This window comes from Squalius cephalus (assembly GCF_949319135.1).
Source record: "Squalius cephalus genome assembly, chromosome: 11".
Classification (NCBI taxonomy): domain Eukaryota; kingdom Metazoa; phylum Chordata; class Actinopteri; order Cypriniformes; family Leuciscidae; genus Squalius; species Squalius cephalus.
Window position 1 is genome coordinate 1,521,123 of NC_137132.1, and position 19,948 is coordinate 1,541,070.

At 40.3% G+C, this 19,948-nt stretch overlaps 2 protein-coding genes across 2 annotated transcripts in view; one reads left to right on the forward strand and one right to left on the reverse strand.

The window, feature by feature from the left end:
• Positions 1 to 23: 23 nt before the first annotated feature.
• stard10 (StAR related lipid transfer domain containing 10) lies at positions 24 to 15,305 on the reverse strand. Its single transcript, XM_079886574.1, has 6 exons — positions 14,731 to 15,305; positions 7,731 to 7,878; positions 6,712 to 6,815; positions 5,898 to 6,015; positions 5,604 to 5,656; positions 24 to 368 (listed from the first exon to the last, which is right to left on the reverse strand). The coding sequence occupies exons 1-6, from the start codon at positions 14,902 to 14,904 to the stop codon at positions 141 to 143; spliced, it is 825 nt and encodes a 274-aa protein (XP_079742700.1). The 5' UTR covers positions 14,905 to 15,305; the 3' UTR covers positions 24 to 140.
• A 2,042-nt stretch (positions 15,306 to 17,347) lies between these two features.
• The window catches only part of clpb (ClpB family mitochondrial disaggregase), a 45,433-nt gene continuing 42,832 nt past the window's right edge, over positions 17,348 to 19,948 (forward strand). Inside the window, exons 1-2 of the mRNA XM_079886540.1 lie at positions 17,348 to 17,917; positions 18,367 to 18,418. Coding sequence (XP_079742666.1) covers positions 17,530 to 17,917; positions 18,367 to 18,418 — 440 coding nt within the window. The 5' untranslated portion in view covers positions 17,348 to 17,529. The remainder of the gene's footprint in view (positions 17,918 to 18,366; positions 18,419 to 19,948) is intronic.

Below are 19,948 nucleotides of genomic sequence, written 5' to 3' on the forward strand. Positions count from 1 at the left end.
CTGCGTAACTTAATTAAATCTAAATCAAAACTCTCACTCACTCACTCACTCACTCACTCACTCACTCAATGTGCTGATCTGACGGAATCGACCTCAGAATCGCTCACAGGTGTGTGTGTGTGTGTGTGTGTGTGTGTGTGTCAGTTGTGTCCCTCCTCGTCGCTGTGTTCGGCGCGCTCGTCTTTGCTCTCTCTGAGCGAGCTCTCGTCGATGTTCTCCAGGGATTCTGCGTGTTGGATGCAGAGCTCGGACAGTGGGATGCTGGACAGCCGGTTCTGCTCCGGGAAAAGCCACGGCTTGAAGCCCGGACTGTGTTTCTGCTTCCACTCCGCATACCGAACACACGCTTTACTGATGCGCTTCATCGCCTGACACACACACAAACACAAGATGAGGTTACAATACGAGTCGAAAATAAAAGAGCAAACAATGAAAAATGTATTCATTTAAAATATATACTAAAGTCAATTATAAACATTTTATAAAAAAAAAAAAAAAGATTAAAATAAATTGCTGATATAAATATTTTTATTTTATCAGCCCTTTATTTAACCAGATAAACCTTTAACCAGATTAAACATCTCTTTTACAGAAGTCACCTGGCCAAGATGAGCAGGACAACATTATCAAAAATTAAATTAAATTAAAAAAAAGAAGAAAGAGAAAAATCACCATAACATTAAACAGCTCACTAAGCAAAGAATCTAAAAATCTAAAAATATTCATTGACACCAGGGTCTGCTATTTCAGGTCATTTTGTAAAACGTTTCAATCACTTGCCGCATACCGAGAAGCTTGTTTTCCAAAGAATAAACTCCAACAGGTTTGTGTTGGGTAAGAGAGCAAAGATATGGAGGCAACAGACCCAAAACTGGTTTATAAATAAACAAGTATCAAAGTTTACATCTGTATATTGATAATGACGACCAACCACCTCTGTTGTGCAGATCACAGTGATGAGGATTATATTTACAAATTAGTATAAACTTACGTGCACAATGATACAACGTATCCAAAGAGCTTAAAAGTAGTTTTATATTATACAGAATATCCCCATAATCAATGACTGGCGTAAAAGTGGCCGCAACTAGTCCTCTTTTTGCCTCAAATGAAAAACAGAGTTTATTTCTTTAATATAACCCAAACTTTTTTTTAAATTTAGTCCTTAATTGACTAACATGGGATTTAAAAGATAAGGAATCATCAGATATAAAATCGAGATGTTTATATTCTGTCACTACCTCTATTATAGTACCCTGGAAGGTTTGAAGTGATAGTTGATTTGCCACTTTACTTTACATTACTTTAGTTTTGGTAAATAAATCACGGTGTCATCGGCATAAAAATGAAAATTGACATTACTAACATTGAGCGTCAGAGTGTGTGTGTGAGTGCGAGTGTGTGAGTGTGAGTGTGTGTGTGTGAGAGAGAGAGAGAGAGAGAGAGAGAGAGAGAGAGAGAGAGAGAGAGTGAGTGTGTGTGTGTGTACGTCAGAGTGTGTGTGTGAGTGTGTGAGAGAGAGAGAGAGAGAGCGAGAGAGTGAGTGTGTGTGTACGTCAGAGTGTGTGTGTGTGTGTGTGTGATGACCTACATCAGGTGAAATGAGGCTGCAGTCATTCTGAATTTGATGTGTGAAATATTAAACCAGGCCATTAAAATCAAACTATTTAATATAAATGATAAAAAGTAAAGGCCCCAGAACGGACCCCTGAGGAACACCCCTCATAATCTTTAAAGGTGCGGATGAATGACCTTCCACACTCTCTCTCTCTCACACACACACTAATTCAATCACACAGACACACTGCAGCTCTTTGTCTCACTGATCCAGTTTGTCTGAGAAATGTTTGTAACGTCGCCAGTTCACTTCTTCAGTCTGTATTCAAAAGCACTTTGAATTGTCATAGTGTATGAAATGTGCTGTATACATAAACTTGCCTTTTTAAAATCATTAATATAGTGAAACTTTAACAGAAGTTGTATTTCCTGCATCAAACACTAGGAGGATCTATATGGGATCTTAAAGAGACAGAAGCTTCGCATACAGAACCTTTAGAGGTTCCATCATGGGATCATTTCATGCATTTAGTTTTAAGTTATTGTTTTAATTCATTTTTAATTTTAATGAATAAAGCCGCTTGTAAACTTACTTTATCACTAGAAGAAAATAAAATAAGCCATTAAACATGAAAGTATTATGTAATCATTTAAGATGTTTCTCCTTATTTAGAACCTTTTTGGCGTAAACGGAGTCAAGAACCCTAGAGTTCTGTTAGAGTTCTGTTAGTTAGAGTTCTGTTAGAGTTCTGTTAGTTAGAGTTCTGTTAGATAGAGTTCTGTTAGATAGAGTTCTGTTAGATAGAGTTCTGTTAGAGTTCTGTTAGAGTTCTGTTAGAGTTCTGTTAGAGTTCTGTTAGAGTTCTGTTAGAGTTCTATTAGAGTTCTGTTAGATAGAGTTCTGTTAGATAGAGTTCTGTTAGATAGAGTTCTGTTAGATAGAGTTCTGTTAGAGTCCTGTTAGAGTTCTGTTAAAGTTCTATTAGAGTTCTGTTAGAGTTCTGTTAGAGTTCTGTTAGAGTTCTGTTAGATAGAGTTCTGTTAGATAGAGTTCTGTTAGAGTCCTGTTAGAGTTCTGTTAGAGTTCTGTTAGATAGAGTTCTGTTAGATAGAGTTCTGTTAGAGTTCTGTTAGAGTTCTATTAGAGTTCTGTTAGAGTTCTGTTAGAGTTCTGTTAGATAGAGTTCTGTTAGATAGAGTTCTGTTAGATAGAGTTCTGTTAGAGTCCTGTTAGAGTTCTGTTAGAGTTCTGTTAGAGTTCTGTTAAGAGTTCTGTTAGATAGAGTTCTGTTAAAGTTCTGTTAGAGTTCTGTTAAGAGTTCTGTTAGATAGAGTTCTGTTAAAGTTCTGTTAAAGTTCTGTTAGAGTTCTGTTAGATTTCTGTTAGAGTTCTGTTAGAGTTCTGTTAGAGTTCTGTTAGAGTTCTGTTAGATAGAGTTCTGTTAGATAGAGTTCTGTTAGAGTTCTGTTAGAGTTCTGTTAGAGTTCTGTTAGAGTTCTGTTAGAGTTCTGTTAGAGTTCTGTTAGAGTTCTGTTAGATTTCTGTTAGAGTTCTGTTAGAGTTCTGTTAAGAGTTCTGTTAGATAGAGTTCTGTTAAAGTTCTGTTAGAGTTCTGTTAGAGTTCTGTTAGAGTTCTGTTAGAGTTCTGTTAGAGTTCTGTTAGAGTTCTGTTAGAGTTCTGTTAGAGTTCTGTTAGATAGAGTTCTGTTAGAGTTCTGTTAGAGTTCTGTTAGATAGAGTTCTGTTAGAGTTCTGTTAGAGTTCTGTTAGAGTTCTGTTAGAGTTCTGTTAGAGTTCTGTTAGAGTTCTGTTAGATAGAGTTCTGTTAGAGTTCTGTTAAAGTTCTATTAGAGTTCTGTTAGAGTTCTGTTAGAGTTCTGTTAGAGTTCTGTTAGATAGAGTTCTGTTAGAGTCCTGTTAGATTTCTGTTAGAGTTCTGTTAGAGTTCTGTTAAAGTCCTGTTAGAGTTCTGTTAGAGTTCTGTTAAGAGTTCTGTTAGATAGAGTTCTGTTAGAGTTCTGTTAGAGTTCTGTTAGAGTTCTGTTAGAGTTCTGTTAGAGTCCTGTTAGAGTCCTGTTAGAGTTCTGTTAAAATTCTGTTAGAGTTCTGTTAGAGTTCTGTTAGAGTTCTGTTAGAGTTCTGTTAGATAGAGTTCTGTTAGAGTCCTGTTAGAGTTCTGTTAAAATTCTGTTAGAGTTCTGTTAGAGTTCTGTTAGAGTTCTGTTAGAGTTCTGTTAAAGTTCTGTTAGAGTTCTGTTAGAGTTCTGTTAGAGTTCTGTTAGAGTTCTGTTAGAGTCCTGTTAGAGTTCTGTTAGAGTTCTGTTAAGAGTTCTGTTAGATAGAGTTCTGTTAAAGTTCTGTTAGAGTTCTGTTAAGAGTTCTGTTAGATAGAGTTCTGTTAAAGTTCTGTTAAAGTTCTGTTAGAGTTCTGTTAGATTTCTGTTAGAGTTCTGTTAGAGTTCTGTTAGAGTTCTGTTAGAGTTCTGTTAGAGTTCTGTTAGATAGAGTTCTGTTAGAGTTCTGTTAGATAGAGTTCTGTTAGAGTTCTGTTAGAGTTCTGTTAGAGTTCTGTTAGAGTTCTGTTAGAGTTCTGTTAGATTTCTGTTAGATTTCTGTTAGATTTCTGTTAGAGTTCTGTTAGAGTTCTGTTAGAGTTCTGTTAAGAGTTCTGTTAGATAGAGTTCTGTTAAAGTTCTGTTAGAGTTCTGTTAGAGTTCTGTTAGAGTTCTGTTAGAGTTCTGTTAGAGTTCTGTTAGAGTTCTGTTAGAGTTCTGTTAGATAGAGTTCTGTTAGAGTTCTGTTAGAGTTCTGTTAGATAGAGTTCTGTTAGAGTTCTGTTAGAGTTCTGTTAGATAGAGTTCTGTTAGAGTTCTGTTAAAGTTCTATTAGAGTTCTGTTAGAGTTCTGTTAGAGTTCTGTTAGAGTTCTGTTAGATAGAGTTCTGTTAGAGTCCTGTTAGATTTCTGTTAGAGTTCTGTTAGAGTTCTGTTAAAGTCCTGTTAGAGTTCTGTTAGAGTTCTGTTAAGAGTTCTGTTAGATAGAGTTCTGTTAGAGTTCTGTTAGAGTTCTGTTAGAGTTCTGTTAGAGTCCTGTTAGAGTCCTGTTAGAGTCCTGTTAGAGTTCTGTTAAAATTCTGTTAGAGTTCTGTTAGAGTTCTGTTAGAGTTCTGTTAGAGTTCTGTTAGATAGAGTTCTGTTAGAGTCCTGTTAGAGTTCTGTTAAAATTCTGTTAGAGTTCTGTTAGAGTTCTGTTAGAGTTCTGTTAGAGTTCTGTTAAAGTTCTGTTAGAGTTCTGTTAGAGTTCTGTTAGAGTTCTGTTAGAGTTCTGTTAGAGTCCTGTTAGAGTTCTGTTAAAATTCTGTTAGAGTTCTGTTAGAGTTCTGTTAGAGTTCTGTTAGATAGAGTTCTGTTAGATAGAGTTCTGTTAGATAGAGTTCTGTTAGATAGAGTTCTGTTAGATAGAGTTCTGTTAGATAGAGTTCTGTTAGATAGAGTTCTGTTAGAGTTCTGTTAGAATCTTCCGTTGTTGATGTAATGAATCATCCACTGCAGTGATGTAGAAGTGATTGTGTGTTCATGCTGACGGCGTGTTTAATATTTTACATGTTCTTTTGTCGCTGTGTGTCTCTGTTTATCGACCAATCACTCATCTGTTCATTCACTAATGTTTCCTGAGAAACTGTTGACCTACTTTAACACACACACTCACACACACTCACACACAAACTCACACACAAACTCACACACAAACTCACACACAAACTCACACACAAACTCACACACAAACTCACACACAAACTCACACACAAACTCACACACAAACTCACACACAAACTCACACACAAACTCACACACAAACTCACACACAAACTCACACACACACACTCGTGTCTGTCATTAAATGGGGTTTCAGGGTTAATTCTGTTAGAAATGAAGAACAAATGGAAGAGCTACAGAGCAAATAACGGTCGGATAGCAGGAGCAACGAGTGTAAGAATGAACGAGTGTAAGAATGAACGAGTGTGTGTGAAGGAAACTTTACTCACTTTGGGTGCTAGGAACTGGGAAGACTTGTTAACAACCCACTTGGGAAGAGAACCTGAGGGAGAAAGAGAATAAACTGAACAGCTGTGGTCGATCTTAAACACCTGTGAGTGTGTGTGTGTGTGTGTGTGTGTGTGTGTGTGTGTGTGTGTGCGCGTGCGTGTGCGTGTGCGAGTGTGAGAGTGTGTGTGAGAGTGTGTGTGTTTGTGTGTGTGTGTGTGTGTGTGTGTGTGTGTGTGTGTGTGTGTGTGTGTGTGTGTGTGTGTGTGTGTGTGTGTGTGTGTGTGTGTGTGTACCTCTCGGGTCCACCTGTGCCAGGTATGTCAGTGTGCAGCTGGTGGGGCCGGTGCGCTGGATCAAGTATCCCGTCTGAATAGAAACGGCTCGCACCAGATCCTTCTTAGGAGGATATTTCTGAAACACACACACACACACACACAATCAATCAATAGCCAATGAGATTCACTACAGCGTCACTATGGTTACAGGAACACTAGCCCATAATGATCAAAATGGCACTCTGGCCTCTGTGTGTGTGTTTGATTGATTGCGTTTTAGAGTGTGTGAGAGAATGAGAAGAACAGGAGATAAAAACGAGCCTCTCTCTCTCTCTCTCTCTCGCTCTCACACACACACACGCTGGAGCTCTCTCTCTCTCTCTCTCTGATCAGCAGCAGACCAGTGATCATGTGACTCCAACAACAACTTTATGACCACACACACACACACACACACCTGTACATGATCAGAGTGAGACGCTGCACATCACCACATCATTAGTAAAGATCAGAAGGTCGTTAGCTCAATCATTACTGTCCTGATCGTCAACTAAACACACAAACACTGAACACACACTCTCACACACGTCACTGCTGCACATTCAATAACCAACACAACAACACAGTGATTCATTAAGTTTCAGCTCTAACATTCTCTCGAATCCCCTTAAACGAATATTAATTTAATAATTTCAATTTGCATGTTTACGGTTCTCCGATGACAGCTAATGGTCACATGACACGCAGCTTACATCAACTCTATGAACAGAACATTCATCATGTGTGGTTTCACACACACTCACACACACTCCTCATGTGTGTTTTCACTCACCGCGTGTTTGACGGAGTAGTTCATGATGATGTAATCGTTGCCCATCGGCAGCCACGAGCGCAGAGTGATGACATCACGGTTCTTCAGCGGCTTCGGACACTTCCCTGAGAAGAGTTAGCGCTTACCATGAGTCATCAGTCACACACACAGTAATTAGCATATTCAGATATTTAAAGACTGATGAAGTAAATTCAGTCAAGTCAATTGCAATTCTTGAAAAAAAGTCAGAATATACGAAACTCACAATTTCACATTTTCTCGCAATTCTATGAAAAAAAGTCTGAATCTATGACTATAATGTGCGAAAATAATAATAATTGCAAGAAACTCCGAATTGCGAGAAAAATCTTAATTGCAATTCTACAAAAAAAGTCAGAATAAAAAGGTATATAGATTCGCAATTAGCCATTTTAATTTATTTTTTTTAATCCTGTGGTGGGAACAAGCTTGAATACACACACACACACACTCGCTCCCTCTCACACACACATGTACATGTACACACACACACACACCTCTCTCTCTCTCACACACACACACACACTCACATGTACACACTCACTCTCAATCTCACACACAAACACACACACTCTCTCAAACACAATCACTCTCAATCTCACACACACACACACACACACTCACTCACTCATATACACACACTCTCTCTCACACACACTCACATACACTCACTCACCTACACACTCACCTACACACTCACCTACACACTCACCTACACACTCACCTACACACTCACCTACACACTCACCTACACACTCACCTACACACTCACATACACACTCACATACACACTCACATACACACTCACATACACACTCACATACACACTCACATACACACTCACATACACACTCACATACACACTCACATACACACTCACATACACACACTCACTCACACACACACTCACTCACTCACACATATACACACACAGTAATTAGCATACACACACACGCACACAGTAATTAGCATACACACACACACACACTGCGAGGTCTTACAGGAGTAATAGCCCACGTCCGCGTTGACCGTCAGTTTGCCGATGTCGAAGGTCTCGATGACGTTCGCGTCCCACTTCCGCCGATACTCGATGTCGTGGAGCACGTCGTACATGGTCTCGGCCGGGATGTCCTTACACTGCATCCGGCACTGAGGAGACAGCGGGAGAACCCTTACCCAGAATGCATCTCTTTGACCCTCTAGGAGTCTTTGGTCATTTTAGACAGGAATATATATATAAATGCAGAAAATTATAAAAGTGAGTAATTATGTCAGCAAATTTGTGCAATTTTGCACTTCAGATGAACTTTGCTAAAAAGGTAAATCTTGAATAAGATCTTTAATGAGGTCTCTTGATTACTCTACACTTTATTAATATTTACTTATTGCAAAAACAGACTTTTTATTATTTTACCTATTTTTACCCATTTTTAAAATGATATTGTGCTTATTGCCTTTAGCTAGACTTGACCGTCAGAATCACAAGTGTGACGCTAAAGTTAAGATGTAATTAAATGTTAACTGAAGTGTTTCCTCAGTCTTTCTCTTCCTGGAAACAGACCAAGATATTGGTGACATCATAATGCGCAAACATTTTGTCCCTGGTCCCAAATCATGTTCATGGAATAAAACCTAAAACAGAAACATGTGTGTGTGTGTAAGAGAAAGTGTGTGTGAGAGTGAGAGAGAGAGAGAGAGAGAGAGAGAGAGAGAGAGAGAGAGAGAGAGAGTGTGATAGAGAGAGAAAAAGAGTGTGTGTGTGTACGTCTGAGTGTGTGTGTACGTCAGAGATTGTGTGTACCTGTACGTCAGAGAGTGTGTGTGTGTGTGTGTGTGTGTGTGTGTGATGACCTACATCAGGTGAAATGAGGCTGCAGTCATTCTGAATTTGATTTGTGAAATATTAAACCAGGCCATTAACCCTCGTCTGAACAGCACCTGTGTTTTCTAGAGCGACGACACTAGTGTTCATGTTCATCCTCCAGACTCACCGCTGACGAAGAGCAGAAGAACCCATACGCTGATATAAATACACAACTATAACTCTAAAATTACTGAGCAGGAATTAAATATAATAACACTTCTGACTTATTCCTAAAACGCATAAATGCTAAACATTATACATTAGTTATCTTAGTATTAATTTCTGCTCTGGTTTTGGTTAATTTGCATAAAAAATTTAACATTTCACTGGTATATATAAATATATATATATATATATATATATATATATATATATATATACAATGTTTATATCATATATATATAAATATATATATCAACCTTATATCCTGCGAAATATACTTGATTCCATATTAATATATAAAATGGTCAGTCTGTTGAAACAGGACAGAAACGCTTGAGTGGGATTTTCCTGAAGCTCCACTGGAGATGAACATCATGAGTGGGAGGACAGATAGTGTGTGTGTTGTGTTGTGTTGTGTTGTGTGTGTGTGTGTGTGTGTGTGTGTGTGTGTGTGTGTGTGTGTTTCGGGGGAAGCCCAACAGCTTTGAGGAGAATCTGACATCTACAGCCACCCACACAGAACTATGCTGCGTGTCATACGTGTGTGTGTGTGTGTGTGTGTGTGTGTGTGTTTGTGTGAGGGAGGGAGGGGGAGAGGGAGAGTGTGTGTGTTCTAGTTTCTAACGAATTATTTGATGCCTGCAGTCATGGGTGTTTCTTTACTGACATCTATTCTTTCTTCATCAAGAACTACACAAACACAGACACTCATGGACAAACACACGCCAAGCAACACACACACACACACACACATGACACGCAGCACAGTTCTGTGTGGGTGGCTGTAGATGTCAGATTCTCCTCAAAGCTGTTGGGCTTCCCCCGAAACACAAACACACACACACACACACACACACACACACACACTGATCTGTGTGTTTGTTTCACCTGCTAATGATGAGAAAACACCTGTAAACAACAAGTGGAATGGATTTTCCTGCCGTGAAGCTTCACTAGACTTTCCAGGGTATTGAGTCACATTTCACTAAAGCTCCTGAAGATAAAGAAATATTCAAACTACTTCTACATTTAATGCAAATAAAACACTTTATCAGCTGTACAGAGACACACAGAGCTGATGTTTGAGGAACTGATCACTGACACTGTGACCACCGCAATATCACTAACACACACACACACACACACACACACACTCACTCATCCACATCCAGTTGTAATCCAAATTATTCACCCCCTGAACAGAATCCCTCACAACAGCCCAGATCTGCAGAGCAGGAGTCGTCTCACTCATCAAGGGCTTCATTAGCTGCACCAGGTGTGCTCGAGCTAGAACACATGAAACATCTGAACTGGCGGGTTTGTGGAGGGTCACGTTTGACTGCATGTTAGAAATACGTATGGCTAAGTCAAAAGAAAGAGAAGATACCACACCATTGCCCTTCACAAACGAGGAACAGGATACAAAAGTATAGCGAAGGCACTAAATGTTCCTAGAGACACTGGAAGCTGAAGGAAAGTTAAAGGAACAGTGGTTGCCTGGACGGGGCTGAGAAAGGAAGATATTAACGGTTCAGAGAAACCCTCGAGTGACTGCAGAAGACCTTCAGCCAGACACGGTGGAAACAGGCACTGAGGTTTCAGTACTAAACACATACCAGAACTCCAAGAATACACCCCTACTGACACAAAAGCACAAGAAAAGTGCTCTAAATCATGTAAATAAGCCACAGACGTTTGGGATTCTGTTCTGTGGAACTTTTCAACTCTATGGATCAGCGGTGTGTCTTAGGGCTGTCAAAATTGCTCAAAAATGACGTTTGAATATTCCCTCTAAAAACACATATTCAAACTATTCGAACATCTGGTTGCGCATTACGTCAATAACAGGACAGATTAATACAAAGAGACATAACTACTTGTATAGGTAGTTTAAGTTTAAACATATTTGACAACGTATTACCTACACAAAAAGTAAATCAACTAATGGCCAAGACCGCAGACCTCACTCTCTCTCTCACGCTCACTCGCTCTCGCTCGCACTCTTTCTCTCTCTCTCTCTCTCACCCTCACCCTCTCTGCGCATGTTTTTCCACATTCGAATATTAATTTTCACCTTCGATATTCTGTTTTTTAAAACTATTCGAATATATATTCGAATTTAGAATATTTGTTGACTGCCCTGTGTCCTGAGGAGGAAGAGTGAAGCATAAGCTGTGAAGAACACTGTCTACAGTTCAGCATGTGATGCTCTGCGGCTGATTTATATCCTCTGGCTCTGGAAACCTGCAGCGTGAGGAGGGAGAGATGGATTCAGTGAAGCATCAGGAGATCCTGGGAGAAAACCTCATGCCATCATTGCATTGCATCCCAAGCATTCCTCACATTCCACCCAGTGCTGAAGAAGTCCTGGGAGATACAGTGGCATCACAGTCTCCTGACCTGAACCTCATAGAAACCTCTGGTGGATCTGAAGGCGGCGGTTGCAAACCCAGGAGTCTCCCTGAACTGGAGGCCGTTGCTCACGAGGAACAGGCCCAGATCCCTCAGAAACTCTTCCAGAAGCTGCGGTCTGCTTATACACCTCGCTTCAGCAAAAGGCTGTTCTACTGAGTGCTAAAGATGCTTGGCTTGAAGGGGTTGAATAATTTTGAAACTGCAGAAGTCACTGAAAGTTGAATTTGTGGAAAACCACTTGAAACATTTGTTGTGTTGAGCTATTTCAAATCCTTTTGTTTGATTTGTTCATTCCAAACAGCTGAAAGTCTAAATTAAGCCAATAAACCTGATTGCAATGGGATAATTGAATAATTTCGATTACAACTATACACACACACACTCACTCACTCTCACACACTCACTCACTCTCACACACACACACTCTCACTCACCTCACACACACACTCACTCACTCACTCACTTCACACCTCACACACTCAATCACCTCACACACTCTCACACTCACTCACTCACCTCACACACTCTCACTCACTCACTCACCTCACACACACTCACTCGCTCACACACTCACTCACCTCACACACTCTCACTCACCTCACACACTCTCACTCACTCACCTCACACTCACTCGCTCACACTCTCACTCACTCACCTCACACACTCTCACTCACTCACACTCACCTCACACTCACTTGCTCACACACTCACTCACACACTCACTCACCTCACACACTCTCACTCACTCACTCACCTCACACTCACACACACTCACTCGCTCACACACTCATTCACCTCACACACTCACTCACCTCACACACTCACACTCACCTCACACACTCTCACTTCACACTCACACACACACACTCACTCGCTCGCTCACTCACATGCTCACTCACACACACACACACTCACTCACCTCACACACTCACACTCACCTCACACACTCTCACTTCACACTCACACACACACTCACTCGCTCGCTCACTCACATGCTCACTCACACACACACTCACTCACACACACTCACACACTCGAGAAGAAATAAAGTCATACATGTTTGAAGCGACACAAATCTTCATTTACTCTCCCTTTCAATTATTCTACAGCATTTTAAAGTGTGTTGTGTGTATCTTCAGGTGCCTGAGATCACGTGAGTCGACGAAGAGCAAACACACACTGATCACGAGAGATGACGGTGATCTATGACTCACTCGTTTCAGTTTTACATCATTAGTTTTGAGTGTCAATAAATCGTCAGTAAAAGCAGAAGCTTCCAGAAACATGAGCTTTAGACACTGACAGCGGGAACAACTAGACGTGACGATGCTGACAGTGGCACATCATCTACTGTGTGTGAACGCTGAGCTCGAAGAATAGATGTGACCAATCAATCACATGGTTATAACGTTCATAACTAATGCTACTACTACTACTACTAATAATAATAATATAATGATGATGTTAATGATATTTATTATAAAGGTCAATACACAATGTGCATGTGTGAGAGAGATAATATGATGAATTAATCTCTCTCTCTCTCTCTCTCTCTCTCACCATCTCTCTCTCTCTCACCATCTCTCTCTCTCTCTCTCTCTCTCTCTCTCTCTCTCTCTCTCTCTCTCTCTCTCTCTCTCTCTCTCTCTCTCTCTCTCTCTCTCTCTCTCTCTCTCTCTCTCTCTCTCTCTCTCTGGCCTTTTGTCTGCAGGCGATGGAGTATTTCTCACACTTCAGCACTTTGTGTTATTGTGCTTTACTACTGTTTCCCCCACAGGAACACGCGTCAGCAGACACACACGCGTGTGTGTGAAATGTTTGTGTGAAAACTGTGAAATTAATACAGATTTGATGGTTTCTTTTATTCATTTAGCAGATTATTTTACCAACAGCAACTCACAAACGAGAGGGTCCATTTTCACCGCCAATGAAAAGTGATTAAGGACATTAGAGATGATAAACTGCAAACTGACACTCTATCAGTGACGGGAGCGACGTATGAGAGAGACACTGTGTTTACATGCTCTTATTAGTGGGCGCATCATGTAATCGTATTATAAGAGAATGAAGAGTTTCAGTTTCAGCACTAATACTGTCTTTCTGCTTCTGTAAACCTTTATTCTGAAGATTTACACACAGTTACACACTGAAGATGAAGTAGTGTTAAAGATGAGCACCAGTACTAATGATGAGTGACTTAACAACACACACACTCTCAAACACACCCACACACACCTTAACTAAAGCGTGTGTATTTGTCACTGAGGCCTTCAACACCCATGGATCCACTAAAGGTGTTTCTAACGTTCCTCAAACAAAGATGGCCGCTTCACGAGCGGTTCTCCAGGAACCCGGACCGGTCCTCCAGTCGTTCATCACTCGTCCGCGCTCTACAACATCGACCCGAAGCGTGTTCGATATATTCCCCTGTTCTCTGAGAGACGGATGAACTTCAGCTTCACTTCTGCTCACCTTTGTTTCATGCAGTTCTTCCTACTTTATACTGGAACAAAAGGACAGTGTGTGGGTGTGTGTGTGTGTGTGTGTAAAGCTCGAATTACTTCAGTCTCGTGAGAATCCAGCAGGTTCTGAACTTTCTGAACTTGAGATGCATTAGACTGAGTTTCCTTGAGCAAACACACACATAAAAGAACAGGGACTGACTGTAAAACACACTGAGTTTTAGAGAAGACACACACACATCCTGCTGGCTTTCTGTTACAGTTCAAACACACCCGTGTGTGTGTGTGTGTGTCAACACCTGCTGGATAAACCTGCCCGGCCGACACACACCCGGATGTTCCCGTTAAACACACACGGACTTGATGACGAACTCAGGGATTTAACCCTGTGAATGATCTGATGACCTGTCGAGTTCAGACTCTTGCATCTGCTCGTCCTTCAGCTCGTGTGTGTTTCTGCTGAGAGATCTTCACTGAACGCAAGATTAACTTTGATATTGTTAGTCATTTTTCAGCTGGACTGAAGGAACTTCACCTTTTCTTGATTATCGCATAGAGAACTCATGAATATGATCATCAGGCTTTTGAGGAAGGATAACCTGTTCATCTTTCAGTCAGCTTTGATCATGAAACTGAGCTAAAACATCATGGCAGATATTGATGTTTATATGCGTTTCATCGGCTTTACTGTTATACAGATCTCGATGATTTACAGCATCTTACTTTTTTTTAACCAAACTGCATATTTTTGCTCAGTTTGAGTCTCTGAATGACGTTGATCTGCTTTTCCTCCATATTCTCACTATATCAGACTATATGAGCCATAAACGCCTGATGGAGCAAATATGATACTCGACATTAAACACATAGGCAAACTTTTTTTGTGCTATCTGCACTCACTCACTTCCACACACACTCACTCACTCACACACACACACACACACACTCTCACTTCCACACACACTCCAGATAGTGTCTGATTAAGGTCAGTAAAGTGAGTTTGAGTGTTTTAGAAACCGGATACAGTTTGAGTCTCAGCAAGGCCTGGCGTGAAGAAGAGCATCCGTCACACACACACACACACACACACACACTCACCTTGATCTTGTGCAAGCTCTTCTCCTCCTCCAGGATCTGGATCCACACACAGATGCTGGACTTGTTGTATGTCGGACTCCAGCCTTCATCGCACTCACACTCGCGTTGGAAGCGACTGAACGCGCGATCATCCGGGATCAGAACCTCTTCCCCGGACATCATCATCTTCATCATCTTCCTCTTCCTCCTGATGATGAAGAAGATGAAGAACTGCGGCTCCCGGAGAGCAAAACTAACCAAACACCAAAGTTGAGTTTAATTCGGGTTATTCCCTGACGCGCGTCGCGTGATTAAAACGCGCGTGAGACGCACGGGCGTTTCTCTCTGTGTGAACCGAGTCTCTGCGGTTTCGGATCCTGATTCACAATTCCACATCAGATGTTCAAACATATGCTCATATATAAGCTCATATGTGTTTGTCGCGCGCGTTTAAATATCCAGATATACACGCGCTGTGTGTGTAAATAAACTCATATGTGAGTGTGTCGAAAATAATAAACGCGAGCGCGTTTCCCGGTGTAATGCACAAGCAGCTGTTTCATCCCGCTGTGTGTGTGTATGTGCGCTACATTGATGAGGAAAGGCGTGTGCCCGCTAACACACACACGTATGACTGACAGCTGAGCTCCGCCCACTCGCATGCACGCGCACAGCGCTGACGTGTTACTCCCCTCACCTTCCCATCATAACCTTTTATATTCATAAATGTAAGTTTTCAAATTGTAAACCTATTTTTGTGGTATTTTTACACGAGATGAAACATTGCTCATATTATCTTAACCCAAAAGCAGAACATTTTACAATTTGCACATCAAAACTTTTTACCTTAATTAATGTTTACATTTTTTTTATTTAAATAATGCCCTCTTTCTCTCTCTTTTTCCCATCCTCGTTTATTTTAATGTCTGGTTCTGTTTTTGTTTTGTGTTATGTTGTTGGTGAAGTGTGTTCTTGTACTATTCTTTATATTTTTGTTATTCTTAATACGTATTGTTGAGTTCTAATTGAGTTGTTTCACGTTATAAACTGAATGTTAAAAAAAGCATATTAATAAAAAACTGTTTTGCATGTTTAGATGATATCACTCATGCAAAATAACATCACACACACACACACACACACACACACACACACACACACAGAAATAGGTCTGACAGGTTTGTTTCTCGGTGTTATTGAGGAGACATCATGCATGAAGATGCACTTCACTGCGATGCAAATGTTCACTTATGGGTCATATTGTGAGAAATAATACCATAATGCAAGAAAAGAGACTATTATTTCATAAGGCAGGCTTTATCAGGCTTTAAAATATGAATAGAAATGATCTTTTTTTTAATTGAGAGTGAACTGAAATGAGACATTCAGTGCCAGAAGCATCACACACACCATTAAAATAAAACGTCTTGTGTGTGAATTTGAGGCAAACTGATGCACTGAACATCAAAAACCATCATTTAAAGTGTTTAAATACACTATGGTGCCTCTGTAAGTTGTATTAATACACACATCTGCGAGACACACACCACAGGAAACTTGTGGTTTGGAGATGTTGGGTGAGTTTATTCCTCATGCACTGTGTGTTATTCTCATATCGGACACCATAAACTCTGATGAAACGGCGCAGTTTGAGGACTTTACACTCTCATGGAAACTCTCTCACCTTTCTCCATTAACAGACATTCATTCTGACCACATAAACAACTGCAAAACATCAAACTGTGTAATTCTATTGAAGAAGTCAGTTCGTGTATTATGTTCGTATATCTAAGTGAAACGCTTCTTGAACAAGAAGGAGATGTGGGCGGGGCTTGATTGTGTGTGGGGGGATTTGATTGGATGGTTGAATTGCTGTGGTTTGCTATTGGTTGATCTCGTGTGAGTGACAGGTTGCCCCGCCCTCGTCAAGTGATTCTGACTCAAGATTACCAGGAACATCAATTTAACACAATGATAAATCATTAAGAATAAACACTGCAATATTCCGTTACAAAACAAGAATTGTCCATTTTGATTTTGCTGTAGTTTATTTAAGTAATGTTCAGTAATTGTGTGTCTGTCAACAAACAACATGCAGGAACATTTCAGGATGATCAATACCGGATAATTAAAAATTAATAATTTCATAATATTAAACATAACTGACTTATTAATAATGTAGAATGCAAAGGGATTTGGACTCTGTTCAAGTCTAACGCTCATATTTCCATGAATATTCTGTTGTTAATCTATAAACTGATGACAGAGGGAAAGTGTTGCTCGTGTATTTTGTGAGTCTAGACGCCCTCTGCAGGTCAAAGTTCACTAGCACACATTCATGCTTATTAATAATAATATAGGCCCGTTATATAAATATATAATCGATCTATCGTCGTCAATCAACTTGATCCATTTGAAAAAAAAAAAAATATATATATATTTATATATGTATGTGTGTGTGTGTGTGTGTGTGTGTGTGTTTTGCATTATCATATATACGCATGTCCAACAATTAAACTTTTAAATAATCATAATAATAATAGTAATACAAAAAAAAAAAAAAAAAAAAAAAACACTTCACTGAGCGCATGAAGTGCAGTAGTGGCGCTGTTGACTACATCTCCCATGATTCCGTGCTCACCGCGCGCGGATGTTTATCATTCACCGGAAACACGTTTCTGCTGTCAAGCTCTCATCCTCCTGCATCATTAACATCATAATTCATAATCCGTCTGTCTTTGATCACTGAAACTGAACACACCGTCTTAACCGATAACGGAACCCGCTCTTATTGTCATCGCGTCAGTTCGGAGCGTCGCGATGTTGCTGTCGTCGGTGCCGGCGCGCGTCCTGATGCGAAGGTCACGGAGCCTGTCTCCGTGTCGCGCGCTTCAGACCGGTCACGGTGAGGCCTCCCGGTTCCGTAACCTGTGTGAGCTCGAACCGAACCGGAGCCCGGTGCTCAGCGGCGCTCGAGCTTCCAGGAGGAGCGTTTTGAGCGAGGAGACGCACGTGCAGTACCATCAGCTGGCCAGCAGATGGCGCGCGAGCCTGGAGGGCCGCCGGAGCAGCTGGGCGAGTCTGACCGCCTCGGGGCGCTCCAGAGGCGGACACCAGAGCGACTCCCACACCGCGGCTTCTGCTTCTGTAGGCCTCATCTCAGCCGCGGCGCTCGCCTTCTGCCTGAAGAGAGACACCGACGATAGAGGTAGAGAAACTCGCATGTGCAAATCATAATTATGACATAACAAGACAAGATTTTGGCATACTGATATTAATGAGATGAAAAATTTAAATTATGACATTCTGTATACAATTATAGATCAATAATGAGATAAAAAGTTAAAGTTATTACCGTACTTAAAAAAAAGTGATTGTGACAGAAATTATGGCAGATTAAGTTGAAATTATTACATTTATAAGTATGTTTTACTTATTAAAATTATGACATTCTAAATCAAAATTATGACATACTTAGATTTATTAGATGAAAAGTCAAACTTTACACATCAAAGAGTTGAAATTATGACATTCTAAGACATAATTTTGACTTTTTAAGAATGACTTGGTGTGTCCTTATGTGGAGTTTCATAACTTGTGAATTATGATGATGTATAATAAAGACTGATCTGAGGTTTGGATATGATTATTTTTCAGCGTCAGCTCTTCTGGACGCCTGCAGATCCAGCAACACTGATGAGCTCAGCAGGTCACACACACACACTCACACACACACTCTCTCTCACTCTCTCTCACACACACACACACTCTCTCTCACTCACACTCACACACACACACACACACACTCACACTCAACACTTGACCTCAGTTTGTGTGGGTTTCATGCAGTCATCACGTGACTGTCCGCTGCAGTGTGTGTGTGTGTGTGTGTGTGTGTGTGTGTGTTTGTGTGTCCGCCAGGGGGCGACAGTGGTCTTCAGTTCATCAGCACAGTGACTGTATATATCATGATATAGTCTGTTGTTCTGGAAAGAAGGCTGTTATGATGCCAGAATTTTAGAGACCGGTGAGATTATTCACAATATCACAGCAGAAACTCACACTAGATTAACTAATGTAACTAACGTCACTAATGTAACTAATCTAACTAATGTCACTAATCATCTCACTAACATAACTAACGTCACTAATGTCACTAATGTCACTAACGTCACTAATGTAACTAATCTAACTAATGTCACTAATCATGTCACTAACGTAACTGTCACTAATGTCACTAACGTCACTAATGTCACTAACGTAACTAATGTCACTAACGTCACTAATGTCACTAACGTAACTAATGTCACTAACGTAACTAATGTCACTAACGTAACTAATGTCACTAACGTCACTAATGTCACTAATCTAACTAATGTCACTAATGTCACTAATGTCACTAACGTCACTAGCGTCACTAACGTAACTAATCTAACTAACGTAACTAATCTAACTAACGTCACTAGCGTAACTAACGTTGTAACTAACGTCACTAGCGTAACTAATCTAACTAACGTCACTAGCGTAACTAACGTCACTAGCGTAATTAACGTCACTAACGTAACTAACGTAACTAATGTCACTAATCTAACTAATGTCACTAACGTCACTAGCGTCACTAACGTAACTAATCTAACTAACGTAACTAATCTAACTAACGTCACTAGCGTAACTAACGTTGTAACTAACGTCACTAGCGTAACTAATCTAACTAACGTCACTAGCGTAACTAACGTCACTAGCGTAACTAACGTAACTAATGTCACTAACGTAACTAATGTCACTAACGTAACTAATGTCACTAACGTAACTAATGTCACTAACGTCACTAATGTCACTAACGTAACTAATCTAACGTAACTAATCTAACTAACGTCACTAACGTAACTAATCTAACTAACGCCACTAGCGTCACTAACGTCACTAACGTAACTAATCTAACGAACGTCACTAGCGTAACTAACGTTGTAACTAACGTCACTAACGTAACTAATCTAACTAACGTCACTAGCGTAACTAACGTTGTAACTAACGTCACTAATGTCACTAACGTCACTAATGTCACTAACGTAACTAATGTCACTAACGTCACTAGCGTCACTAACGTCATTAATGTCACTAACGTAACTAACGTCACTAATGTCACTAATGTCACTAACGTAACTAACGTCACTAATGTCATTAATGTCACTAACGTAACTAACGTCACTAATGTCACTAACGTCACTAGCGTCACTAA

What these genes read in the sequence shown, in the direction of transcription:
- stard10 (XM_079886574.1), bottom strand. Translation starts at nt 14,904, where the DNA reads ATGATGAAGATGATGATGTCCGGGGAAGAGGTTCTGATCCCGGATGAT. An exon ending in AGAGCTTGCACAAGATCAAG is followed by an intron (nt 7,879 to 14,730) that starts GTGAGTGTGTGT and finishes CTGTCTCCTCAG; the next exon opens with TGCCGGATGCAGTGTAAGGA. An exon ending in ACTACTCCGTCAAACACGCG is followed by an intron (nt 6,016 to 6,711) that starts GTGAGTGAAAAC and finishes TGTGTGTTTCAG; the next exon opens with AAATATCCTCCTAAGAAGGA.